Raw genomic sequence first — 20,348 nt, forward strand, 5'->3', positions numbered from 1 at the left:
ACCTGTCAGCTGACCTCTGACGTCATGCGCCTCCCTCTCATCTGCCCCCCTCCCTCTCTCACTCTCTCTCTCTCTCTCTCTCTCTCTGTCATATTTAATTTAAGATAATAAAGCTAAGAATTAAATGATAGGAATATGACGTTTCCCTTGACAAAAAGGACACACTCTGCACCACAGTTTAAAGAATAAAAGTAAGAAAAGAGGTGATTATTGCATTTGATAGATAGATAGATAGATAGATAGATTGCAGGGGCGTAAATATATACAATATAGTGCAAGCAGTGCAGGTGCACTAAGGTTCATGGGGTGGGGGGCATGTAGAGAGAGGGGTTGGAGGGCCCGCTCTCTTTAGGGCAGAGAACGAGCCCTTGAGTGATCCAAAATTGCCACTTAAAAAATACGCCTGTTTTCAAAAAGGAACACACATTAATAATATAAATGCTGTTATCTGCTATAAATGCCCTTGAGAAGGCAAACCCATCTCTGTCAATGTTTCTTTATTTCCTTGTGAAATAGTCAGTAGAAATCTGTAGCAAAGTTATATGTTCATTTTACATAAACTATTTTAAAATCCATTTAATGAATACATTCTTTTTGTGTGTGTGTGTGTGTGTGTTTTTGTCATATACAGATTTGCAGTGATGCTGTCCAGCATCAAGTCTGTATTTGATCAAGTGACAACACTATAAAATATACGGTAGCTGTTTGTATGCAAAATTCATCCGAGCTACTGTATGCCACTGGTAGATAGATAGATAGATAGATAGATAGATAGACAGATAGATAGATAGATCATTAATTTATTCATTTATTATATCATTTATATAACACGTGGCTATTCATTGGAAATGACTATCCAACTTTTCTGCCATGTTTTCCCTGTTCTTTTGCTGCCTGTTTCCTTGGTTCCATATGTGAGTGTGCTTGCATGTGTATAACAATGACAGTTAATTCTGTATTATTGTAGCTGAAATGGACTCACTTCATCATTCTGAATGTTTGTAGTATGACAGGGAGGCACACAATTGTGTTACTCATGATTTTATGGCACCTAGTAGCCAGTGGTGTAGTGGAGGGTATACACAGATATATGGGGTATACCCACCTTTTTTTCTGGCCACCTACAGTCTGCTCACATGTCAGTATAAAAAAGCCACTGGAATGTGAAAGTACACTTCCTGCCCATCTACCTGGTTGTACACCCACCTCATTAACTACCACTACAGCATTGCTGCTAGCCCAAAAACATGCTGGTAAAAAGATCCCATTTTATCTGAATGCATTAACTACTCACTCAAAACCCTTTTCCATAAAATGTTGTGTATTGGGAAAATATATGGATTTTAAGTCAAACATTTATTAAAATGATAGAGCAAGCAAAACAAACCTGTCAGCTGACCTCTGACGTCATGCGCCTCCCTCTCATCTGCCCCCCTCCCTCTCTCACTCTCTCTCTCTCTCTCTCTCTCTCTCTCTCTCTCTCTCTGTCATATTTAATTTAAGATAATAAAGCTAAAAATTAATTGATAGGAATATGACGTTTCCCTTGACAAAAAGGACACACTCTGCACCACAGTTTAAAGAATAAAAGTAAGAAAAGAGGTGATTATTGCACTTGATAGATAGATAGATAGATAGATAGATAGATAGATAGATAGATAGATAGATAGATAGACTTTTTTCAAGTTTCTCATGGTTCTATTTCAGTGAAAGTCAAAAGAATTTAGAAAATAAATGTCCTGGAGAAAATGATCTGAATGATTTTATTAACCTGCACCATTCATTATCACTCCAAACCATTTAGCATCATTCTCAATGTCTAGCTCCAAGACCCATCTACAATTAGATCACCCTGTGTCAAGGTCTCAGAATTTGAAACACAAAAGCGATGGGTAGCTATGAATTTAATAGCCTCATCTCAAGTGTAACCCTGAACAACAACAGCGACCTTTGATGAATAACTCAAATTGACTGAAAACACTCAGGCACAAAAATTATATATATATATATATATATATATATATATATATATATATATATATATATATATATATGTATGTATATATATATATTCTGGTACAGAAAGGCCTGCATGTGGTGGAATAAAACATTCAGTATTTTACAGAGAGTAGCATCTGAGATGTGGTGGAGCAGAAGTAGCATAAAATATGTATTCAAAGAAAAGGATATTTAAATTAAACCCAGAAGTTGGGTAAATATGTCAAACATGATTACTTTTATTTTTGCTAATGGACACACAGGGCTGATGGTAGTTGTAGTTCAAAGAAAGTAGGCTAAGAAGTAGATGCAGTTTTATTTTTTGTCCAGCAGGTGGAGAACTCTGATCACCTGTTGCTGCTAATCTGTACTGTCAAAGGAAACGGAGCTGGTCTCAGGGACCAGAGCAGTGGGGGGAAAAGCCTTATGCGCTCCTCAAGGTCTACCAGATTGCTAATTGATAATCATAGGTGCGTGCAGAAATTGTAGAACTGGTTTTAAATCAGTTTGAGACTCACCCCAGTTTGTCTTTGACTGCAGCCTCTGCTGCAAGAGACACAGGCATGCTGACAATGCAAGTCAGACCTCTGTTAGTTTTCCAAATGTCAAGTGATAACATAGTCATGTCCTTGACTGACATGAACACACACATGTAAGAGGTCTTTGTTATGGTCACTTCTTCACTGAACACATGACAGTGATAATATTTTCTGTGCAGCACTAATGCTTGTCTCCATACCTCTCTTCTCTCGTTCTTTCTGCAGGAGTAGCTAATGTAACAGTGTTTATTCACAAAGGGCATCTCAGTGCGTTATATTTTTAGGTCAGCCATGCTGTGAAGCCTTCCCTGTGGTTTTCCACCTGAAACCCCCCAAGTGATGCTCAGTCAGGTGTGCGTGTGTGTGTGTGTGTGTGTGTGTGTGTGTTTTATTGTGTGTTAAAGGGTTGCATAGAGATTAGTGTGCGTGTGCACGTGCTGGCTTCCAACTGGGTGTCTACGGCAGATATGAAGTCAGTTAGAAAAAAATCACACACACACACACACACACACACACACACACACACACACACACAGAGTATGATCTACCACTGTGTATTTGTCTCAGCATGGTTCAGGTCCTGAGGACTGCATGTGTACAGTAGGTGCATACATGAAGCATCCACCACCCCCCTCTCTCCTCTTTTCAAGTCAAAGACAGCTGTAGACGCTGATAACACAAGAAATTGTTGGTTGGGGTTATGGAGTGTGTGTGCATTCTGTGTCTGAGCGCACACACCTATGAGTCCGGGGACACCCCTACCCTTTGATCAAATATTTGCTGTCAATATTTAGACCCTCTCCTTCCCTCCTCAGTGGGATCCCGCCTGCTCCCTCTACTCATTAGGTGGTGGTGTTGTGATTTGACGGTTCTCACCAGGAGGCTCCACAAGTGCTGAACTGGTCTCAATCAGCTGTACAGATGGCTGAAGTGCTAATCCGCGTGATATGAAATGTTGACACTGTTACAATGTTAGATGTAACAGGGAGGAACAATACTAGTGTGATCAATAACAATAACACTTGACGGATATGAAGGGGGTAAAGGTGGAGGTTTGGTCTTGTGTGTGTGTGTGTGTATCACACCTGTGTGTATTATTCTGATGTGTGAAATAGTTCCCACTGTGTATGCATCAATGCATGTAGGAGGAGCTCACCAATTTTACACACATACTCTCTTCCACTAAGCCTCACTGATTTGCTTTATTAAAGCAAAGAAGGAAACATATATCTAGAAGCAGTTCATTTAGGGAACAAGTGTAGGTTCACTTAAACCAGGCATATGTTCTGTTTGTGGTGCTCTCAGCACTGAAAATCTATGTTTTATAAAAAGGTGAAGACTAGGTGCTGTTGAGTTTGATTTTTTTCTGAGCTTTAAGGAGCACAAACATTATTTAATTTACCTTGGACCATTGGGGTCATTAAGAAATATATGTTTTGTAATTTAAGTGAGTTTTCCTTTTTATGGGAATGTCTCTCATGTACAGGTTTCTTCTGTATATATATGTCAAACATTCACACCCATTTCTGATTGTGATTAAATAAAAGCTAGAAGGCTAATCTAGTCTTCATTTCATGGTTTGAAATCAACAACTCTATTTCTTCAAACTATTGTGTCTATGACTCAGTGGAATGTGTAAATAATCATAGAGTGCAGCCATCCACCAAAAGAGACAGGAGTTACTGTCCAACTGAAACAAAGAGGAGCAAAGACAAAGACAGCAAACCCAGAGAGAAGAAATATGGCAGCCATCTTCAGAGTAATAAAACAGTGGACCTTCAGTCATCAGTGGATATTCTGTCTGGCTGCTTTTTATATGTCAGGGGGATAATGAAATCCCACCCTGGTAAATCTTTTCTGACCTTTTTGCAGCCACTACCTTGTATCCATATGATTATCTGTTCTTCCCTCACTATCTCGCCAGTATTTTTGAGTAGTAAACTTGAACCACGTGGCCCCCCACCCCTACTGCTCAATGCTCTCTAGTGACGGTCCTGCAAGCATTAGAGTTGAGTGGACTGTTGGTGATCCAGTGACTGCAGTCAAACAGCAGTCCTGTTGGAGGGGAAACTTTTTGGAAACATTTTTTGCTTGAAGTAAGGGCAGGACTGGTGAGTATCTGAGAGAAGAGTTTGCGTTATTACTGCCTCATTGTTTCTGTCTTGGTGTGATTGGGGTTTCTGTTGTAGATGTTGGGCCTCTAAGAGATCATGCACACACTGTGACAAAACTAAACTTAACTGATGTGTCTACTTTCATCCCTGTCTCACATCATACAATCATGTCATATTCCGCATGTTGGACAGGGACTGCATTAAAGGAACTGGGATGGGGAGAGGGGCCGGATTTCTTATATTTCACTGGTACTATTAATATTTTTCTTTGGACCCTCCCTTTCATGTAAGAAAAACTGGAACATGCAACAGGAATGAATTGGTTCAACTTGTTTAATCAAGTACCCAAATTTAAATATTTTAGTACAACAGTAGTATACAGTAATCACCAAAGCACACATGCAATATTAAAGACATGTTCTTGTCACTCTACTTTTGAACAAAGAGCTACTGGTAAATAACTGGTAGCCTAACTGTTTTTTAGCATTCTTTTTTTAAACTGTTATCCATTACTTTTAGCAAACTATTTGAGCTATTATCCATTTTTTTAGCAAACTATTTGAGCTATTATCCTTTTTTTTTTTAGCAAACTATTTTATTTTAGCAAACTTTTTTACTTTTATGCAATACACTACTTTTAGCAAACTATTTGAACTGTTATCCATTACTTTTAGCAAACTATTTTAACTATTAGCAATTACTTTTATCAAACTTTAAAAAAAAAAGAAAACTGTTATCCTTTATTTTTTTGCAAAGTATTTGAACTATTATCTATTACTTTTGTCAAACTTAACTGTCATCCATTGCTTTTTTAAACCAACTTGGGTGGCGTTACCAGAAACACAGACGTTTCGACAGAAAGTCTTCTTCAGTGTCTGAAGAAGACTTTCTGTCGAAACGTCTGTGTTTCTGGTAACGCCACCCAAGTTGGTTTACCAAAATTTACCAAAAGGACATTTGTGAGTGCTGGCATCTTTTCTTTTTTTTGCTGTTTTTGCCCGTGCACCTGTCGAGTGGATTTATTTTGAGAGTGCTTGCTTCTTTCCTACGTGATCCATTGCTTTTTTGCCAACTATTTGAACTATTATGCATTACTTAATCTGAGTGGGTGGAAGTTCACTACAAAGATCAGCCTCTCATTGGGCGGAACGAGCCACCGGCTGAAATCCCGCCCTACCACCTCCGGTTGCAGTTTTCAACATGTCCTTTACTAACTTTTGCGGTGTTTGATCTTGCGGGGATGTAGCCATTTTTCTGCCATGGTTCGCGTCCTGTAGGCGATATTTTTGTGGCCGTGTTACACCAAAACCTGTTTCCCCGCGACAATATTTTTGCAAGCGCACCGTTGCTGTGGCACCGCCAAGAACGATTGTGATTGGCTCAAAGAAATACAAGCAGCCGGGGCATTTTTTTCTCCAATCTTAAAGTGAGAGTCGGCCCAGCCAGACCTTTCTTTTCTTGAGAAAGGTCTGGTGAGCGAGACTATGCATTACTTGTAGCAAACAATTTTAACTTATTACTGGTTACTTTACTCAAACTGTTATCTATTACTTTTAGCTAACTGTTTGAACATTTATTAGGCTACTTTTCGCACGCTCTTTTTTAAAAACTGTTATCCATTACTTTTAGCAATGTATTTGAACTATCATTTTAGCAAACAATTTTTTTTAACTGTTATCCAGTGAGCAACTTATTAGCAAAGTATTTAAACTATTATCCATTACTTTTAGCAAACCATATTAATTATTATCGATTACTTTTTTTTTCACACTTTTTAAAACTGTTATAATTTATTTTTTGCAAAGTATTTGAACTATTATTTTAGCAAACTTTTCAGAAATTATTATACAATAGACTACTTTTAGTTAACTATTTGAACAATTATCCTTTTTTTAGCAAACTATTTGAACTATTATTTTAGCAAACTTTTCTTTTTCTCTCTCAATACAATAGGGTACTTTTAGCACACTATTTGAAGCATTATCCATTACTTTTATCAAACTTAAAAAAAAAAAAAAAAATCTGTTATCCTTTATTGTTTGCAAAGTATTTAAACTATTATCTATTACTTTTATCAGATGTGTTTAAAGTGTTATCCATTGCTTTTTGCCAACTATTTGAAGTTTGACCATTACTTTTATCAAACTTTTAAATACTGATATCTGTCACTTTTGGTTGACTATTTGTACATTTATTTGGCTACTTTTAGCAAACTTTTTTATTAACTGTTATCCATTAGCAAAGTATTTGAACTATCATCCATTACTTTTAGCAAGTTTTTTGAAATTGTTATCCATTACATTTTGCTAATTATGTATTATTATGTTACTTTTAGCAAACTTTTTTTGAAAATAATATAGTTATATGGTATGGTATAATATAGCATATCTGTTACTTTTAGCTATTTGAGCTGTTCACGTGTTTACTAGTTTTCACTCATTGATAACCTGTATTGTTCAGGTGTCACACTTTACTCAATATGTGGATATATATCTTGAATCATTCCTGATTCCTTTTTACTCTACAATCCTCTCTTGGTAACTGCAGTAAGGGTACCTGTGGTTGGGAATAATTACACTCTGCTAAAAGACAATAAAACTGGAACTAATGTTAAAATAGAAGTTTGTCTTATTTTGTGATACTTTGCGACAGAGTAGAAATTTCAATGTGTGTACAGTCATGCTTCTTCCATATGTGCGTGTTTTTAAGCGCTCTTTAAATCGCCTTAGGTAACACCTTCACAATGAGCTAACTAACAAACCCCCAGAATAGATCATCAAATCTTCCTTTTGAGACCACTGACAATCACTTTCATTATGTCACATACTAAAAAAAAATTCAATGTACTTGTAAAAATAAAATAAAAGCGTTTTACTTTAGAGATCCATAAGTGTCAGTGTCCACCCTGCCATCTGTGTCCCCTAAAAACAAAGCTGCAAAGCCAAAACCTCCCAGTGAGCCATAGTTGTTAGATTTTTGGTTGTGTCTGTTGTCTTTATGATTAAATGTGTCTGTGTGTATTCAGAGGCTGCTCTGAGAAGGCGAGTACTGCAACAGGAAACACTTAGGATTGTGGCCTTTTCTGGATTACATTGGTTGCACTGTTGCCAAGACAACAGCAATTAGAAAAGACTTGGTTACCAAGCAGAGAGTGGTTATGTTTCCGTAGCAACCAAGGTCAGGGAGAAGGCTCTGGGTTTACCTGATTCTTAAGAATAAGACAGACACAACATATTTGTTATTGTACCAAGTACTAGGAAGCATTGGGTTCATGTGGTTATATATTATCTGTTTTTGCACTGAAGACTCCAGCTGAAACTTCAGTGTCCTTCTTCCATATTGGCTTTAAATCATCTGTGGTGAAACTGTAGGATAAAGCCATGGCTTACATTCACTGCAGGAAACATAAAGATATCAACCCTCGCAGCATTTGATTGGGTAAACATAGATGTGTCTTGAAACAAATACAGAGCCATGGAGATATGAGAGGAAGAAATGTTAACTCACCTCCTCACCAGCACTCGAACGTATACAATCCTGCACATTTTCTATAGGCAGTCTGTTAGCTGAAAGGAGGACAACAGACACGGTGTCTTGCTGTGTACGCTTCCTGTAATTAGTTTATTATCACAGCATGTTGTCACACACCAGCTTACACAAACACACTATAATGACCATGACATAACATGGCATCCTTAAGCCTTGGTATACAAGGTAGAATTTAGTGTGCTTATGCAAAACTTAGCAGCCACATAATACAGTCACCGCACTCGCACCACATCGATCCTCACATCTCTACCTCCCTTCATCATCTTGTTTTGTCAAAACCCCCCTCCATCTCTCACCAATTCTCCAATTGTTTCATCTCCCCATCATCCCTTCTTCTCTCCACCTTAAACCCCTGTTAGTCTGTCTCTCAGACACACACGCACACCTCCCAGGTCCACTTTAGTGTGTAACCAGAGGCTAAGAGAACACTTAATCCCTCAGCACCTGCTTTCCGTGACCTCTTGCAGCTGCTTGGGTGTGTGTGTGTGTGTGTTTTGCCTTTATGCCTGTTTATTAGAGATGTGTGCCAGTTCATATATTGCCAACTTTGCATTCATGTTCGGAGTGGGGGTGTTAGTTCATTTGCATATTTGTTTATATTTGTGTGTTTGCTTGTTTTTAATAACACATTTGAGCTTAACAGATGTCCTGCGTTTTAGTCTGCAACACAGATGGACCTGATATAACATGGCAACGTTATGATCCTATACAGTGCAGGAGAATAGACTGCAGGGATCAGTGTTCAAATTAAATATGATGACACTGACACTGTCTTGTCTGCCCTCTGTATGTGTTACAGCTTTGTGCCAACATCATTTCAGGTTCATTGTAAGGCTCCATTAGGATATGTAGTGAGAGGTTTGTGAGAACTACTGCCTGCACAGCTAGTTAAGAAACTGATTATTAGATAGGTTACAGGCAAGGTATCATGGGAGAAGCACTCAATCTGCTGCACGACAAAACGCCATTTCACCCAGATGAAACAATGCTTGCAATTGTTTTTTTACTCCAGGTGCGTAAAAAAAAACAAAAAAAAAAAAACACCCATGCCTGCTCACGCATAAGCTCACACACACAGTATATGAAGAGAGAAAATACACAGGTCAATATTTATAGATGGGAAGCAGAAACAATATCAATTCTGCTGCAGGTTTCTTTCTACACTGAGCTTTTCCTTGGCTGATATTAAAGTACTTTTGTATATGGATAAGAGCTTTAAATAATATTGAACCACAACTACTGTATACAACTACTTAAAATAAAATGCAAAATAGCTTCCTGTCCCTTTGCAACCCTCTACTTTTTTGTAAAGCTTAGGAAAAAATCAACAAAGAGCAAAATTTAGACAATTTTATTGACACAAAATATGTACAAACGGTAATATGTAAAAATGTGTAAAAACAATATCATATAAAATTACCTCTTTTCCCGTTCTTGTGAGAAAAAAGAAAGTTTGTTGGACAGCTGGATAACAATTCTGATATGAATGTGCACCTCTCAGTGCATGGTAGGAAAAAGAAAACACCTTTGGTTCCTTCTAAGCGGTCTGGCTACCTACAGCTCCCACCTCTGTTGCACATCAATCACTCCCTCTACATCTCCATTTACACTTATTCCAGCCTCTCCTCCCTACAGGTCCCCCTTTGTTCTGTGGAGGAAGGGGGAAAGAGGAGGCGAAGCGGTGCAGACGAAAGGAAAAAGCAGAATTGCTGCCTTCTCGCGAAGGGGGAGGAGTGGCGGAAGTGGAGTGACCACTGTGTGATGGAGGGGGAAAAGAGGTGAGGAACAGTGGTTTCCATCAGGGGGAGAATGCAGGAAGGGGACTGCTGATTTCTTTGGAGGAGGGAAGGGGCGACTAACAGGACAAGCTGTTTTGTGCCTCCTGACAGCGGACATGTTTGTTGTGTTGTCACCAGGAGCTGCTGACAAAAGCCCAACGATCCTGCAATCTGATTCCGAGTGTGGGTTGAGTTTGATGCACGCGTGCACAAGCTCCTCACGCACAGACATGCCTCATGTGGAAGTTGACCACGTACTCTGCGTTGGTACGCTGGACAGAGATGGCAAAGGGCTCGAAGGGGTGGAAAGTGAAGGCAACCAGGCGTCGCACGGCGTGATTCACCGGCCGTCCGAGCAGGCCTGCCTGGATTTTAAACTTGAGCAGGCCGGAGTCTCGTGCATAAAACCTGGTGGGTGGGAGAGGCAGACATAGAGACAACGTGGTACCATTAAATCATTACTTTAGTCCAGTCCTTTGGCTTCTGACAGCCTCTGCTCCAATATGATATAGACCCATGTTGCTACATAATCCTTCCAGAAACAGGAGAGGAAAATGTTGCCACAAAACTGTGCATGTTGGAACTGTCTGCTGTTACATGAATGAAATAATATTTTTATTCAAGCTTCACACACCCAGAGGTTTCCCGTCTCATACAAGCTTAGAAGACACTACTTTGTCCTACATTACCTGCAGAGGCAAAAGAAAATAAAGGAAGGAAAAGGAAAAAGACCAAGCCGACACATAATACTGTGTCAAACACTGTATATCAGACACAAATTTAAAAAATCAGACATAAAATGCTCTCAGATTTGTCTGGGTCCAGACCTTTGAATCTGCCCACTCCAACAAGTGGACTGATTAATTTGGCAATGTGACATGAAACAGCAGTTTCTGGTTTAAGGAAAAATAAATAAATAAATAAAAAATCCAATGAGCAACTGGCCAATCAGGGCCATGAGCAGGACTAATGCCGATGTCAAGCCGTAACATAAATCGACAAGTTTTCTCAGTATCCCCTGACACTGTAGTTGGTTTTTTGTCTTTATTTTTATTCTAAAAATGTGTTTCATCTCTGTCATATCAAACAGACTGGGATGCCTGGCAGACATTTTCACGAAAAGCTTGACACAAAGATCATGATAAAAAGGACAGAAGAATATAAAATGCATTTCACTCCAACCATCGTCCAAATCACACAGGTGACACTGTCTGTCCTCTGGGACTGAATGGAGTATCCAGTTCCCACAGCCAGAGGCAGGATGCCAGATCTCAACTGAGCACAAACAGACCTCTGAGCTCTGATCACGTTAAGTGTGACATATTGCAATTAGGGCTGCAACTAATTATTGCATACATAACAGATTACTGTGTAAAGTACTTTGGATTATTCACGTATTCAGTTAAACAAAAACTGTAAAAAACAAATTTCCCAGGCTCCTCATATTGATTTTTTTTTGTCAGACTAAAAGTCCAAATCCAAAAGAAAATCTATCAAAATTACAATAAACACATAGTAAAAAAGCAAATGACCCAGTGAATGGCTGCCATTTTTGCTTGAGAAATGACACAGTTGATTATCAGAATTACTGTTCACTGATTTTCAGTCAATTGTTTATTTGATTAGCAAACTAATCATTTCAGGCTATGAATCTTTTTCAGGATGTACATATTATTAGTGACATTACTCGTGGTAGTGGTTCATTTTGTTGTGTTTAAACCCCCAGCTGCTACATAGCAATGTTGTTATGTGTCTTCAGCCATTTGACTCTCCCTGTGTTCTTTACACAATAAAAGTTTACCTAAAATTAGATATACAAAATCGTAATATATCTACTTGCTTAATAAATTGCAATACATTGCACCATAACCCCTGAATTGTGATACGTATCGTATCACCAGTCTGTACCTGATGGGGTGATCTCCGCAGGTCTTGGGCCTCTCCATTACCGACACCCACTTGTCATCATAACTGAAGAGGGAGAGGTCGAGGTAAGGACTGCTGCTGTAGGACTGAGCACTGATAGGGAGCTGACCCAGCAGCCGACGTACCGCCTCGGTGTGCCCGCCGTATTTGGCATTTACTATGGTGTCCTTGAACCTGAGGCACAGACAAACAAGGATATTGGCATGATAACATTAAACAGCGACAAGAATCTTCAATAGCAGGTTCTTTTGGCACTGTAGCCTTGAAGTCAAACTCGACGACTTCCCACAAAAGTGCTACAATGATCCTTGTGCCTGGTTCATACTACACAATATCAGCCCAATTCTAGCCCAACACGACGATGTGTGGTGTCAGCATGGATCGTGAATGACAATGAGTGTTGTACACAATAATCCATCGTTTCATCTTTTGTAGTGTGTCAGTGTGTTCAAACTCAACACTTCCTGTATCTGTTTAAAATTAAAAGCCCATTATAACTTTGGTTGAGAGAAACCCTTTATTTTCTAAACAGGGTTTTATTGTGAAACATTTGCAGGAAGTTCTTGTGGAGGATTCAGTGACCGTCATAGTTTGCGTACGGTACTTCAAATGTAGCTCCTGCCATCTGGTGGCACTTTTTATGTTACTACAACAGCATTTCCGCTGGCACATGAACAGACACAGTGACTGAAATAATAGTAAAAGTAATAAATATAGGACAAGAATAACCCGATGACATCACACACGTCGTGAAAGATGACCAGGGATGATTGGTGTGTACCATCGTCTAGTGTGTCATGTCTGTCGGCCAAGTCACGGCACGATTTTATGACTCCACAATCGTGTAATGTGACATGGTGACTGTCTGACGGACAGATATGTCATGTAGTGTGAACCAGGTATTAAGTGTTAGTCCTCTTACTTATGTTTCAACTTCACAGAGGAGTGAACAGTCTAGTTTCCACTACAATTGTTTTGCTTTGGCAAGAACATTTCTGTTTTTGCTAAGAATCTTTCAAACATACCTGGCAAAATTATGGTCCCATGTCTCACTCCACACTACTACCACTCAGCAGTGACTCTGTGGTGTCACTTTTAATCCTTGATCCAAATGTTCAGCCTTTCCTCTCACCTTGTTTTGTGCTCCATTCTTGCAGGTGTCTATATTTGGTTTGTGACCATCTAAAACCCTGTGAACTGGGCTTATGCTATCCAGTTGTGAGTCGTACAAATCGGGTTTGCTGAATGTGCTCGCCAGCTTTCAATTTCTCCTCTCTTTCTCCCTGACATCAATTTTCACCACTCTAAAATCCAATTCTAAGCCCTTTGCCTCGCTCAAACTATCTTTTATCTTCTCCTCCTTCCTCAAACCCCCCCTCCATCCGGTGCTCCCTCTTGGCCTTCCACAGAGGATTTTGTCACCTACACTGGCGAGTCGAACCGCCAAATTCAATCACAGCTCCTCCAGCCAGTTGTAATGTCTATCTTCTATATCCAGATTAAGTCCTAAAACTCCCTCCTCCTCTAGGCGATTGCTGCTGATCTGCTTCTCTTCCACCTTCTTCATAATCCTCCCTGACATTTGGCTGCACACCATCAGGTATAGTTTTTTTTTTCTTTCATTCAGTAAAGACCCTGGACACTGCTGTTTGCCAGCACAATTATGTTCAAACTTTTAGCAGAAATATATTTGGCATTTGAATTCAATAATTTAGTTTTCTGCAGCACACATGACATTTGTCTCCTGAATACCTTCTCTGGACCTGACGGGCATAGTTGTTGGACGAAGCAGAGCAGGGGAACTGGACGGCCTGGCTGTGCAGCGTGGCGTTTCTGAACAGGTCACAGAAATTCTCAAACAGCTCCAGCAGCTGGTCGGAGGTGTTCTCGAAGACAGCCAGCACCTCTGTAGACACCATGTTGTACACAACGAAAAACGACGGCTGCCGGAGAAAGGGACGGGGTGATGATCAGGAGAAAAGTTTAAGTTTAAGTTTTTTAAGTTTATTTACTTTATTAATCCCCCTGAGGGGAAATTCAATGTTTTCACTCTTGCTTGTCAATTACACACAGGTCCGAAAGACACACATGCACAAACAGGACCTATACATACACAAAGTGGAGAGATGTCAGAGTGAGGGGGCTGCCCTTTGGTCAGGTGCCCCAAGCGGTTGGGGGGTTCGGTGCCTTGCTCAGGGGCACCTCGGCAGTGCCCAGGAGGTGAACTGGCACCTCTCCAGCCACCAGTCCACGCTCCGGACGGGGACTCGAACAGGCGACCCTCTGGTTCCCAACCCAAGTCCCTATGGACTGAGCTACTGCCGCCACAGGCTAAATGCAGGCTAAAGATTTTGTAGCATTTTTTTCTTGTATAGTAGGTATGTGTTTTCAAACCACAACACAATCAACTGGTCTTCAGGAGTGAAACGACAGTCAGGAATGGTGAGATATTTTAACGAGGCATTTCAAGCTCTGCCTTCTACGTACGTTCATAATGAATATGAAATCATTTATATATTCTTCATGAGACAATATAACTACAGAACGAGGAGGTCTGAGAGCTAAGATTTCATGTAAACAAAACATATATTAATTAGATCTACAGGACTGCAGAGAATCTGCAAGAGAAACGTGTCCTTGGAGACCTGAGAAAGGAATCCCTGTTATGCAGCACAAACAACAAAAGACATGAGAGAAGCAGGGGAGAGTAACAAAGAGAGCACGGACAGGAATTCAGATATGTGTGTGTGTTTCTACCTGTGAGGGGTCAGTGACTCTGAGTGTGACCACGTCTTCGCTGGTGTATTTAATGAAGAGGTGATGCTCATCCAACAGCTGCATCTTCCACATCCTCAACCTCCTCAGCTGATCAAAAAACTGGAAGAATCTGACGAGAAAAACAAGAGCTGGGTGAACTGAACAGATCGCTAAATGAGTATCTGACACAAATGTATTCAGCACAATATGGAAATGATACAGCAGTGTGCCAAGCTATAAACACCTTTATATCATTGTAAACTGAATATTTTCTGGATTTGGGACTGCTGGTCAGACACAGGCAGTAGATCACTATTTTTTTTTTCTTTAGACAGAGAGGCAAATAACCGGAAATAAAGAAATAAATACGCATCACAAACATATTGTCCATCACAGTGCCACTTCAGTTGTAACAACCAACTGCTGTCACTTACAATGAAACAACTGTTTTAGGTGCCGAGCCGTCACAACAAACTCACTCTGACACAAAAAAAGCTCGACTCAGTTGTTAAACCTGTAAATATCCATTGACTAATGTTAGCCATGTGACGCTAACAGTTAGCCCTTTTACTGTGTGTGTGTGTGTGTGTGTGTGTGTGTGTGTGTGTGTGCTTGTGCAGGCGGAGTCTCACAAACACAAACTGCAGGTTGATCAAACACAGACAGCGCTCCAACTAAATTTTTGGATCTCTAGTACTAGATCAGCATTAGGGGTCTGACATTTCTTAATATTTATTTGCACGAAAAATAAAAGTAAGGATTTGTTGCTGGATTCCTGACATGTATGAAAAAGATGGAGACAAAAAGAAAAAGACAAGCTGACAGAGACGGTTGATGAGAGAGAGAGAGGAAGCTGTGGTCCAGATAGTTAGGGAGTGAATAAATGAGGGAGAAGGGATGAGACAACAGTGGGAGTGAATTTAATTTACTGATAGTTTCATGGCATTTAGTGTTCTAATGCAGAAACAAATCACCACTGGTTTTGAGTCTCTTTGTCCTGCTCTGCATTTATCCTTTTTATTTATTTATTTACCATATTGCATCAGTCTCTGTGATAAAACATCTGTCACACAACAGCAACGACAAACAACAACCCAATGACTCTGTGCTATTGTTTACTTCTGTGTGAAAATTAAATTTCAATTCTTGCCATAATTTTTAAATTCATTATTTGACTAAACAGACTGATCTTCATGGTTCTTGAGACACAACAGAAACACAAAATGCAATGCACAACAGGGACTTATAGTTTCTAGTTTAAGGTTTAATTCCTTTGGTTCAACAGCTCCTGGAACTTTTTGGTTGAAAAGAGTTAAACCAAGCACGGATAAAAAAAGACTTTCTACTTTTTTCTCCCTGGTTTAACTGAATAGTGGATAAATAAATACAGTTATTTAAAAAGTAGCTTAAGTAAAAGGTTGCTTTGCATGGTTGCTGCAGCTCTGCTCTTGTGTTCAGACATACAGACACTTGGATTACTAAATGAAATCTCAATAATACAGCCATGGCCTCCACTGTGGTGAAATGTGGAACACTGAACAAGATCAACAACAAAGGCACACACGACATGATTTGGGTCTTGGTAGGTGGCAGACAAATTAACTGATTAAAGTAAGTGACGGATTAAAAAATAATCTACTGAGAGATGAGAGAAACGTTGTGTACCTCCTCTTGGCAGTGGCGCTGCCGTCCTGCTCGGCCCTCCTCCAGAGGTAGACCAGCAGCCTGTGCTTGAGGGAGTTGATGGTTTTGTCAGTGTAAAGGCGAGGGAAGCCCGGCTGACTCTCAGCCTGAGCTTCAGTGTAAACTGCTGAAAGAGTCAGGAGGTCGTCCTCATAACAGAACCGCCCAATAGTCCTTACGTCTAGAAATGTTCCCTCCGGAGTGACCTGGGAGGGGGAGAGAAAAACAGAGATGAAGGAAGATAAAAAACAAAGATGATACTTGGGGAGTTTATTTATTCTTTCAGCAGCAGTAGGTCCATAATCAACACAGAATTTAATAGAAAATTAAGTAAATTGTTTGAAAACTATTCTGTGCATTTATCAAAATCACATCAATTACATCTGATCATTAATCTGCTTCTTAAAAAGTAAAACTAAACTGACTTTACAGGGCAGGAAAACTGCTACTTCATTATCAACGGGTTAACAGCTTTTAGTATGTTAATGTCTGTCCATGTACAAATCATTAATGTCTCTGGATGACGGGAATACCCCTCTGATATCTTCACTCACTGGCGTGTCACAAAGAGCATGCTTTAAAGTCACTCAAAGTGAACTGCATATTAAATGGTAAATCTGTAGCCTGACATCACCAGACCAAATCACAAATGTGTGGTCTGGAACTTCTCGGTTAATTTTTAATTTCCAATGGGGATTGTCCACGGGTTATCAACATGTGATGTAGTGCTGAGCGACCACTGACCAGGTCTGCCTCAAATGCCTGATCTCGATGGCCCATCATGACATATTAGCAGAGATGAGCTGGTATTTTATGAGGTGGTACACTGAACTTTTGTCAAATCCTGTTGAAAGCACGACAAACACATCTTTCTTCTCAAGAAAGCTTTAAATGCAGCTGATTGTTCTTATTCTAGCGAAAATATACCGTCCCGTTCATTCAATACTTATAAGATGCCGGCTTCTGCAAAAAGTTGCACATCAGTTACAGTCATCTCGGGGGTTTTCAAAAATACCTGAGGAGTGCTTTTCAATCTTCATCTCAAACACACTGTGACTGGCCTGGCATATCTCAGGCTTCAGTATATCCTGCTCCCAAGCAGAAGGGATCAGACACATCTGCCAGAGCAAATATAACATGACCTTTCAGATTTCTGTGGTTCCCAGGCAAGTACATCTACCAACCTGAAATACATGTATGGTCTGCTGCTGAACTGACAGCACAGCCAGGATGTTCCTGTAGAGGTAGAGGCCCTGGTTGTGGGACAGGATGATCTTGTCACACTTAAAGGACCTGGTGTCACACAGCCTGCCGGTGTGGAGGTCGATAATGTGGAGGGAGTAGTCCTCCAGAGGAGACCGAGGGTTGGGAGTCACAGATTCGTTGTTCCGATAAACCTGACGGGAGATGACATATTGATGAAATGGGCATTCTGAGCCAAACTACGGAAGTAAATCTGTATTCAATTTGTAATTTAAATTATCTATGAGATTCCTTGCACATTTGTTCTAAGTGTGATAATGTTGTTACCTCAAAGAAGTAAGGTGGCGGCTCCTCTGGGACGTACACAGCCGACCCAACAATGACGTACCGGCAGTCGTCTGTGAAAAGGCTGCACTCCCGGTTGAGGTGTTCTCCGTTTGAGGCCACGTTAGTGACATGGAGCAAGGAGAAAAAGCGCTCAAACAGGCGGCCTCGGATGTTGAGAGAACGCTGGTCATTGGCCGTTAGAAGAGTCTCACCCTCTTGGCCTCTCAGCAGGTCCTGGGCTGCCTGGCAGCCTTGATATTCATATATCTGTAGGAAGAACATTAGGATTATTATTTATTCCTTCACATATTTGTCTTGGGTAAATTGTGTAGTTAGTCAGACCAAATCTGTCCCGGTCTGGACTAGTTGCTTTTGACCAAAAAAAAAAATAAATAAAAAAAAATAAAATCAGACAATATGTGATATTTAAGGAGTCTAGCTCTAATGTTTAGATGATGGAAATATGGGGGGAAAAGACCCTATGTTAACGTTAGGTTTCTCTCTTCTTACCTCCAGAGAAGTCTGGTCAGAAGAGAAGGCGATGAAACAGCGTCCATCTGGTGAGAACTTCCTGAGGAAGCATGGAGGCTTCTCCACATTGACCACAGTAAAGTTGGGGAAAAGGTTCTGGTGGAAGCACCGTACTCTGTACCAGTGAGCTCCAGGGCGGCCTGAACAGATCCTGCGCCTCTCAAGACGATGGACCACGTTTTGATTCTGGATCCGTCTGGGCTTCAGGGTTGGGGTGTCCTCATCCATCGCTGTGACTGGAGAGTGATCTCAAACCCCTCCTCAGAAGGTAGCTGGACAAGCAGCCAGTCAGTGAAATTACTACATCACAAGTGCAGTTCTGTTACCTGTGTTTTCTATAGAAAGTGAGACAGATGAAAAATAATAGACACGTTTTCAAATTAAACAGGTTTAAGTGCTAAAATTATCAGTTGATAAATCAGCTGTGTTTTAACTAGGTTATTGCATTTAAATGATCAAAAGCAACTGATCAAGTTACAAATTCCCAATTACACAAATATTAAGAGATGCCTGTTTTTTTTCATGTCAGTGAAAACGTGTGAGTTTCTTGGCTGCCGGTCAGACAAAGTTTAAAGACAGATGTCTGGCCTAAAATGAATTACCATCTGGGCAATGATTTAATTTAATGATTTAAACAGGAAAGCGCCTTATTCCATAAGCACTAAGGCCACTTTGTCCTGGTCCCAAAAGATGTCCAGCTGGTCTGGTCTGTCCCCTCCTCCTAATATCCTTTTTCTGAATGTATGACTTTAATGATATTTGTGTGTGTTCATTGTGACTTTGTGATAAAATGCCTTTATGATTATACTGCAATCTATCTATCTATTTATCTATCTAGCATTACACCTCCATAGCAGTGGGGACTTGTAAGAGATGAAGGATCATCAAAACTGAAGCACTAGAGAGTAACAAATCCTGACTTTTGGTACCTGGCATGGGCCAAGCTCCAACACTACTCGACCCTACATTTCCCATAATGCAACATAACATCACTCCTCATCCCCAGCTTGCAACTGCAGACTGGCACAACCTTGATAACATCATCAGGGTTATTTCTAGTAATAGTCCACATAAAGAGCAAACTGATTTTCATCTATAAAGCATTAGGAGTGCCATTTTATGGAGCTAACTTACGTGTTGATATAAAGGGACACAGACACAAAATAGGTATGTAAATCGTCACAACAGAGCAGGAGCATGAGGACTGTCTTCTTCTCTGAAATATCTGAGTGTGGTTTTGCTCTTCGCTTACTGTTGGGCTCAAACCCTGGTCTATGAAGTGTTGTCACTATACCTCAGCCAACTCCACAGTAACGAGCAGCTACCGTTAATTTCAGCTACCAGACATTTCACACAGTGCACAGTTACTCACTCGTTGCTTTTAAAACCCAGTCAGCACCTCCAGCCAGGTCCTCCAAGTTCAGCTGGTTGTGTTAGCATGAGCAGTTAAGTTTGGCTCACGAGCTCGACAAGTTACAGTTAGCTACCGGCCGCTAATTCCTTACGTCACCTCGCGTTATGGGGAAATGTTAAGCTTCATTTATTTCCACATACTGCAAAACTAACTGTGACCTCTCGGGTTTCTCCAAATATCCGACTGTCTGAAGCGTTTATGTATCTCAGAGCCGCTATGTTTGTTGTGAGTAAGCCGTAAAGGAAACGCAGAAGAAGAAGATGATGATGGCAGTGCTGGACTGAGGTGGATTTCAGAGCTGTTTTAAACAGCGCCACCACATCCTCCCCAGGTGAAAAATGGTATTGCAGTCTGTATCAAATAATCAAATGGGACCAGGCCACCGGCAGCTGAGAAGCAGGGTCATTATAGTTAATTAAAAATAAACTAAAAACTGGGTGTTTCTGGGTGTGATTTTTTTTTGTGAACTAAAAAGAAAATAGACCAAAAAAACAAACAAACAAACAAAAAACTAACTGAAACAATATTG

General features: G+C 40.3%; 1 protein-coding gene across 2 annotated transcripts; it reads right to left on the reverse strand.

The window, feature by feature from the left end:
* Positions 1-9,536: 9,536 nt before the first annotated feature.
* Positions 9,537-20,101, reverse strand: det1 (DET1 partner of COP1 E3 ubiquitin ligase). 2 transcript variants are annotated; one of them, XM_033634050.2, is made up of 9 exons: positions 19,778-20,101; positions 18,385-18,677; positions 17,875-18,141; positions 17,529-17,741; positions 16,327-16,550; positions 14,662-14,791; positions 13,657-13,847; positions 11,887-12,078; positions 9,537-10,386 (listed from the first exon to the last, which is right to left on the reverse strand). In XM_033634050.2, exons 2-9 carry the CDS (start codon positions 18,631-18,633, stop codon positions 10,197-10,199), a joined length of 1,656 nt encoding a protein of 551 aa, XP_033489941.1. In that variant the 5' UTR covers positions 18,634-18,677; positions 19,778-20,101; the 3' UTR covers positions 9,537-10,196. The 2 variants fall into 2 exon arrangements, with proteins under 2 accessions (XP_033489941.1, XP_033489940.1); XM_033634049.2 differs by having other exon boundaries at positions 18,385-18,740; positions 19,778-20,100.
* Positions 20,102-20,348: the final 247 nt, after the last annotated feature.

This window comes from Epinephelus lanceolatus, chromosome 5 (assembly GCF_041903045.1).
Source record: "Epinephelus lanceolatus isolate andai-2023 chromosome 5, ASM4190304v1, whole genome shotgun sequence".
NCBI classification, from domain to species: Eukaryota; Metazoa; Chordata; class Actinopteri; order Perciformes; family Serranidae; genus Epinephelus; species Epinephelus lanceolatus.